The sequence below is a fragment of the Neomonachus schauinslandi genome, chromosome 3, assembly GCF_002201575.2.
Source record: "Neomonachus schauinslandi chromosome 3, ASM220157v2, whole genome shotgun sequence".
Lineage (NCBI taxonomy): Eukaryota > Metazoa > Chordata > Mammalia > Carnivora > Phocidae > Neomonachus > Neomonachus schauinslandi.
Window position 1 is genome coordinate 84,515,600 of NC_058405.1, and position 8,267 is coordinate 84,523,866.

At 38.5% G+C, this 8,267-nt stretch overlaps 1 protein-coding gene and 1 pseudogene across 1 annotated transcript in view; one reads left to right on the forward strand and one right to left on the reverse strand.

Annotated features, from left to right (window-relative positions):
- The window catches only part of IWS1 (interacts with SUPT6H, CTD assembly factor 1), a 41,871-nt gene extending 39,075 nt beyond the window's left edge, over positions 1 to 2,796 (forward strand). The window contains 1 exon segment of the mRNA XM_044913243.1: positions 2,437 to 2,796. Coding sequence (XP_044769178.1) covers positions 2,437 to 2,568 — 132 coding nt within the window. The 3' untranslated portion in view covers positions 2,569 to 2,796.
- Positions 2,797 to 6,699: 3,903 nt separating this feature from the next.
- LOC110585727 lies at positions 6,700 to 7,120 on the reverse strand (annotated as a pseudogene).
- Between the last annotated feature and the right edge of the window lie 1,147 nt (positions 7,121 to 8,267).

Genomic DNA, 8,267 nt, shown 5'->3' on the forward strand with positions numbered 1-8,267 from the left:
TTTTCTGTTTATAATTACAGAAAATTTTGAGATTAGAAAGAGAAATCACCCACCATTCAAAAGCAGTTTGTTACAGTTTTTGCCCTTTTTTTTCTACTGATACTTTCATAAAATTATACTGTATATAATTTTGGTCGCTTCCCCTCATTAAACCACCTTATCATTTATCATTTATAATGGCTGCATAATAGTCTATCTTGTGAATATATAATTTGTTTATTTATTCCTCTGTGGTTTCTGATTTTTCACTCCTAAATAATGCAGTAACTTACCCTACATTGTATGTTTATATGTTAATTTATTCCATGGAGTGCTTTTAAGATAACAGTAAAATGACAAATGCAATGTATGTTTTTATACAAACGTTTAAATGCAGAAAGCACAAATAAAATTAATGTTGCTTGTAATTCCACCACACCTTAATATTAACATTTTGGGATATTTCCTTTTTGTCCTTTTTATATTGTACATAAACATTACTAGTTTTGTGGTTTGGTGTTTTTGTTTTCAACTTTTATGCAAAATTGTTTTATACTTTGTTGGATTTGTGTTTTACTTAACATGATAAAAATTCATTTAAGTAAACATTCTTCAGTGACTTAATATTCTGTCAAAATACAATTGTACCATAATTTTTTTTAAGCACACCCATCTTGCTAATCTTTTAAGCTGTTTTGTTTTTTCACTGATAAAACAGTGCAGCATACACTTTTAATGTCCTAAGGAGGTGGTACAGACTTGAATCAGGAGAGAGGTTATTGAATTTGGCATGTCAGGTACTATATCCTATGTGTTCTCCGATTTGGGGAAACTCGGCGTCTGCCAGCTACAAGTCTTAAAAGTTATATAAATAAGAATGGATCAGCGTTACCTGGGTGTGTCCCTTTTGCAGAGAGGCTAGAGGGCTCAATGGTTAGGGTGCTGGGAGACATTCCTGCTGGTGTGTGAAGCTGCTGGGAGTTGGGTAATTGGAGATCTGAGCGGGTAAGGCTTCTGATGTGGACTGACTATAAGTACTAAGAATCAGGGCACATTGTCTGAAAGGAGGTCACATGTTTAGGACTGTCCAGGAAATCTGGGGATTTGATAGGGTGATGGTAGCATAGCTGCTTCTCATCTGATAATGAATGTTTATGCTAACCCAGAGTACTAGTGCCAAGTGTTAAATTGACATGAATATTTGGACTTGGGATTGTTTTAGAAAATCTAGGGTGGGTGATCACTCTTGTTCAAGACTGACTTAGGGTTCTTTGCCCTTGTCTGAGGTGCATGCTGAGTCTAGAGGTGGGATAAGACTTGGGAGGGTTCTCAACTCAAAAGGAACGTCACCACACTGGTAACCAACCCCAGAGTGTCTCCTCCTGAGCCCTACCTTCTTTGAGCAGTCTTGGAATTGAGCTTCACAGGTGGTTCAGTAGTAAACATCTGGGGAGAAGTAGAAAAACTCAGTCTCTTTTTAAACCACTAAACATTCTTAAAGATAGGAATCGTCAGTAACACTATAGTCAACAAGAAGAGTTCCCCCTGGTCTTTGACGTAAGTGGCAGACCTTTTCATCATTTCTAAAGGTCAATTTCTTGGAGATTGCATCTTTTCAAGACCCATAGTCATTTCAAATTATAAAAGAAATAACCTAACAAACCTTTAAACATATAAGGCAAGCAGGAAGAGATACAAGAAGTAAGTAGTAAGCCCCTTGGATCAAAAGATTTCATTTACTTTTCTTTTTGTATCAGGTGTACTTATTTAACATAAATCTAATTGGTTCCAAAGTAGTAATAGCTGATACTTATTTTGAGCACTGTGTGCTGGTATTTGACACTATTATCTCATTTACTTCTCCCGGCAGTCTTGAAAGGAGTACAGACCAGGGGCCTGATTTGCCCAGGGTTCTAGAACTTGCTAAGTCAAAGTGGGGATTCACCCCAAGTCTGAAACTAGAGCTTCAGCATTTAATGGGTTCACTTTACTCACCTCTCACCTCATTCATTATGCTTAAGGCTTTTTCTCAGATGACTTTCGAAGATCACTATTCTTCATGCCAGCACTGTTGGGAGGTGAATATCTCAAGTGCTCTGGTGCATGTTTGACCTTCGAAAGGGAAAAGCATATAGTCAAAATGTAATTTAATGGAATTGGGGTGATCATAGTTTAAATTTTCCCCCTTTCATCTAGGAGGTTTCTATGGACTGAGGCAGAATTTTAAAATAAGACACAGACAACTGTTAATCTATATTGAGAGAGTTTAATATGTGTACATGGCTAACACTGGTGTGTACACTTGATCTGTTGTTCCTGAGGTCACCAAAGCATATTGTGATTATTACAGAGATTGAAGCTCTTCTGGCTGTTAACTTTCAGATAAAAGAACATGAAAGACAAAACTAGATTTGTGTATTTCAATAATTTGCTCTTTAATTTTTACCCCACTCTTAGTTTCAGGGGACCTCCAAGAAGGGTATCAGTCGACTGGATAAACAGATGAGAAAGTTCACAGATATCAGGAAAAAAAGCAGATCTGCACACGCAGTGAAAATCAGCATCGAGGGCAATAAAATGCCATTGTGACCTTGCCTGGGATGTGTCCCCATCTCTAAGAAATGCGCAATGGACTCTTTGGAGAAAGATGATATTTTAAAAAATTTTTTAGTGTATCTGTAAATGGTTCTGCTTATATCAGATGTCATAGGATTCGCATTTCTCTCACTTGTATTTAAAACTGTTTGTTGTGTACTTTGTACAGAAGAATACTAGTCATACTTCTATAAACTTTACACAATAAAGTTTCATTCTGGTTTTGGGGGACTGTCTCTTCATTGTCTTAGAGGATGTATTCTCAGTGGGGGTGAAAATTGGTTCTTGGTGAGGGGAAAAAAAAATCTTAGATATTTCAGTGGTTTGTGACCCTTCCATCTTCCATGTTCAGCCTTCCTGACTGTGGTATAATAAGGAATTTGGTCTCTGTTTTGGGTTCCTGACAAGGAGCTTCTAAAACCCTTGGCATTTCCTGGATGATAAGAATGTATGTGTGATGCTAATGAGGTGACTCTTGGTAGGCCCCTAGACAGCTTTAGAATGGGGGCTGTCACCAGAAAGATCTAGCAAGTAATTCAAGGGTTGGGATTTTGGGCAGGCCTGACGGGACGGGTTGGAGTGAGGGGATTGAGTTCAGTCATGTGCCCAATGATGTAACTGGTCGTGCCTGAATAGTGAAACCCCAGTTAAAAACTCTGGACACTCATGCTCACTGGGGCTTCCAGATTGGTGAGCACAGTGATAAGCTGAGATGATGATATGCCTTCATTCCACAAAGGGAGGGTATGGAAGCTCTGTTTCCTCCCAGAACTCACCCTTTTTCTCTTCATTTGGCTGGTCCTCCTACTTTGAGTCCTTTGTAATAAAACTAATCATAAACATAGTGCTTTCCTGAGTTCTGTCAGTCATTTTAGCAAATTCTTGAACCTAAGGGGATTATGGGAACCCCCAGATTTGTAACCAGTCAGTCAGAAGTGGTAATGGACCCACTGGCAGCTGGCATCCAAAATGGGAACAGTCTTGTGGAGGACTGAGCCCTTAAACCTGTTGAGTCCAGTGCTAACCCCAGGTGGTTAGTGTCAGAATTGAATTGCAATATTCTAGTTGGGGTTGAAATGAAATAATGACAAAATCTTAATTCTTACTATTACTCTTGTTAGGGAAATTTTAATTACTTGATTTTAATTAAATTACATTGATGTTTTCTCATGGGAAGTGTGCTATAATGAAAAAAAAAAAGGTGGTGAAATACTGCCTTAGAGGAAATGTGGATGTAACTGAAAATCACTGTACCAGTTACTGATGGCAGTTGGGCAGTTGGGTTAGAGATAATTATATTTATGGCTATACTGTTCTATTTTTGTGATACTTTAAACTTACCTTAGTCTCTGCAGATTTAATTATGAAAAATCTCCAGTTAGTCAAAATGACAAAATCCAAGAACTAATAATTCATTTTAATTATAGAAATTCTACTCATACAAATTGGAATAGGGTTTTTGACAACCTTGATTTTCAAAAAAACGTGAAGATCATACTTGCCATAAAAGCCTTTGAACAGGGCGCCTGGGTGGCTCAGTCGTTAAGCGTCTGCCTTCAGCTCAGGTCATGATCCCAGGGTCCTGGGATTGAGTCTGCACATTGGGCTCCCTGCTCGGCGGGAAGCCTGCTTCTCCCTCTCCCACTCCCCCTGCTTGTGTTCCTGCTCTCGCTCTCTCTCTCTCTGTCAAATAAATAAATAAAATCTTTAAAAAAAAAAAAAAAGCCTTTGAACAGCCAAAATGGCATGAAGTGTATGCACTTACTCAAAAGAATCTCTCAGAATCTCTGCATTTACTTTCTTTTTTTAAAAGATTTTATTTATTTATTAGAGAGCATGAGGTGCGGGTAGCAGAGGGGAGAGGGAGAAGCAGACTCCCTGCTGAGCCAGGGCTGAGGTGGGGGTGGGGGTGGCGAGCTACATCCTGGGACTCCGGGATCATGACCTGAGCCAAAGGCAGATGCTTAACCAACTGAGCCACCCAGGCGCCCCTGCATTTACACTCAACATGCTTAGCACAGATGGGACAGTGAGCTGTAAAAGGCAGGTGCATAAAAATGTTACCAGGTGATTACTAATCTCTAGGTGGAGGTGGAAACAATTATTTTCTACAGTCATTTTGCTTTATATAAATAGCCTTTAAAAAAGCTTGTGAGAGCAATAAAAGCACAGCCACCTATTGAAGCAGATGTTGATGACCCTGGTCATTAAAAATTCTAAACAAGAAAGGTGAGAGTCGTGCTTTTTAAAAAAGATTTAAACTTAACTGATACAGCATTTTGCCATTTGATGGGGTAAGTTCCAGTTATCTGATTATTTCACCGATACGGGGTAAAACATGCCAGATAGTAAAGTGATAATCGTAAGTGAGAAATTCAAAATGATGTGGAAGGTTCTCTTAATACTATGTTGAAGAAAAGGTTGTTTCTATATAAATGATCCTTGGTCCATGGGTTAGAAACTCTCAAACCTGGCCTAACAGAATGGCTTTTTAAAAAATTTTTAATTTTGGAAGTATCTCTAACTTAGAATTCTATGTTGCAAGAACGGTAGAATAAACTCCCATAGACCCTTTGCCTATATTTAACCAATTGTTCATATTTGTAGCATTTACTTTATACATGTGAGTAACTTGCTGACAGCTTGCCTCTTGGTCCCCAAATATTTAAGCATATTTCTCTCCACAAAGACCTTTAGTTTGTTCCAGTGTTGGTGGTGGTAACTTTGACCACTGGAATGGAATGATGCAGAATCATTTTTTTCCAGTTAAAATTAATTGTGGACTAATTTTAATTATTTTACATTAATTATAAATACATAAAATACACATAAAATTTGACATCTTAAAGGACAGTTTTTAAGTGTACAGTTGGTGGCATTAAGTCCACTCACTTTTGTTTGCAACCATCAACTGCCTTTCCTCTACAGAAATCTTTTCATCTTAAAAAATGAAACTACTCATTGGATAGTAACTCCACATTCTCTTCCTCCTGCCCCAGCCCTGGCAGTCACCATACTACTTTGTCTCTGGTTTTGGCTACTCTGTCTCATGTAAATGAAATCATACATTGTTTATCCTTTGTGACTGGTCTATTCACTTAGCATAATGTCCTCAAGTTTTATACATTTTGAAGCATGGGTCGGAATTTCCTTCTATTTTAAGGCTGGATAATACTGTATTATATGTATATACCATGGTTTGTTTATTCATGCATCATCTGTTGATGGATATTTGGGTTGCTTTTACCTTTTGGCTGTTGTGAAAAATGCTGCCATGAATATGGGTGTGCAAATACTTCTTTGAGACCCTGCTGTGAGTTCTTTCAAGTATATACCCAGACGTAGAATTATTGGATCATATGGCGATTCTAATTTATGGAACTGCCATGCTGTTTTCCAAAACGGCTGCACCATTTTATATTTCTGCCGATAGTGCAAAGGGTTCTGATTTGTCCACAGCCACATCAGCACTTACTTGTGTTTTGCTTTTTGGGTTATTTTTGGTTTTGTTCCTGTTTTTTTGATAGTAGCCGTCCTAATGGGTGCAAGATGGTATGTCATTGTGGTTTTGATTTGTATTTTTCTGATGATTAGTGACATTGAACATCTTTCCATATTCTTATTAGTGCTTTTGATGCCTTCTTTGGAGAATTACCTATTCAAATATTTTGCCCATTTTTATTTATTTATTTATTTATTAAAGATTTTATTTATTTGACAGAGAGAGACACAGCGAGAGAGGGAACACAAGCAGGGGGAGTGGGAGAGGGAGAAGCAGGCTTCCCGCCAAGCAGGGTGCCCAATGCGGGGCTCGATCCCAGGACCCCGGGATTATGACCTGAGCCGAAGGCAGACGCTTAACTGACTGAGCCACCCAGGCGCCCCAAATATTTTGCCCATTTTTAAAGTAAGTTGTTGGAATTCTGTGTATATTCTGGATAATAACTAATCAGATGAATGATTTGCAGATATTTTTCCCATTTTGTGGATTGCCTTTTCACTCTTTATTCCCATTGAATGGTCTTGATACCCTTGTCAAACATCATTTGGCCATGTATACAAGGGTTTATTTCTGGGCTCACTTCCATTGGTCTATCCAGCTGTCTTTGCACTAGCGTGACACTTTTAGGAACAAGAATCAAGTTTTTTATTTGTCCATTTCTTGATTTTGAAGTATTCCTGGATGACATCCTTGGCCTGAGACTCTTTGCCGTAGTCTTTAACCACCACACAACTGCAACCAACTACTTTATGGGATTTCCCTCTCTCTTCATAGAGGCCTACCCATTCCCCTCATTTCTTGTCATCAACCTTAATTAGATTGATTTTGGTGTTCAGCACAAAGGGCCTCCACCAATTTGACATACATAAACTCATCACAGTGGGATGCAAGCACACAAAGATGGGTTTAGCGCCTGACTAAGGCTTTGGCAGCTTTGTGAATTTCATGTGCTAGGCCATTGTGGATGAGGGTGGTTTTCAGCACCTCTTGCAAAGCAGTATTAACATCCATTACACCTTCAGCAGCAATGCCTTCCTCAGCCATGGTGGTGGGCTAGGGTAGAGCCCAATCTTGAGTGTACCTGAAACCCTGCCTCTGAGCAGCTTGGTGGTGGCAGGGAAAGAGCATGACACTGTTTTGACTACTATAGCTTTGTAAATTTTGAAATCCAGAATTGTGAGTCCTCCAACTTTGTTCTTTTTCAAGATTGTTTTGGCTGTTTGGGGTCCTTTGAGATTTCATATGAATTTTAGGATGGATTATTGTTTCTTCAAGAAACATCATTGGGATGTTGACAAGGACTGCATTGGTTCTATAGATCACTTTGGGTAGTATTGACATTTTAACAATATGAAGTCTTCCAGTCTATGAACACAGGATGTCTTTCTGTATAATCTCATTTCTTTGAGCAACACTTCAGTGTCTATTCTATAGACATTTTCTTTGTAGTTATGGCAATTACTTCTAACATGCTAAGTTATAAATATTTTTAAATAATTTCAATCACATACAAAAACTACTTTGTAGTCTGCCTGCCTTTATGTTATTGATGTCACAAATCACTATATGTATATACAGAATATATATATTGTGTACCCACTAACATGGATTTACAGTTATTTTTTATGCTTTTCTACTTTAAATCCTGTAAAAGAAGTTATAATACTGGGTTTTATATTTGTCCATGTATTTTCCTCTACTGGAAAAATTCACATTTTTGTATGGCTTTGAGTTACTAGTATCCTTTCAACCTGGAGGACCACCTTTAGCATTTCTTGTAGCGCTTTTCTAGTGAGTGAATTTCCATAGTGTTTGTTTATCTGGCTTAATTTCTCCCTCATTTTTGAAGGATAGTTTTGCCAGATACAGAATTCTCGGTTGACAGGGGTTTTTTCTTGCATCATTTAAATTATATCATCTGACTACCTCCTGGCCTGCTGAGATTGTGCCCTGGGAGCCAGAGAGAGACCCCTTACTAGTAAAATACAATTTTGGGGGAGGGCATCAGATTAACCATTGTTTCCAAATTGCCTTCTCCCTACCCACCTGCATACTACTTCCTCAGACAGGCAGAGATTGTCAGGCCAAGCTCCATACTGCCTCTGTTCTTGTGATGTTCCCGTCTTGTGGTAGCAGACATCTTCCAGCCTCAGACGCACAGGTAGAGTGTAGTGTGTAGTGAAGTGAGTGT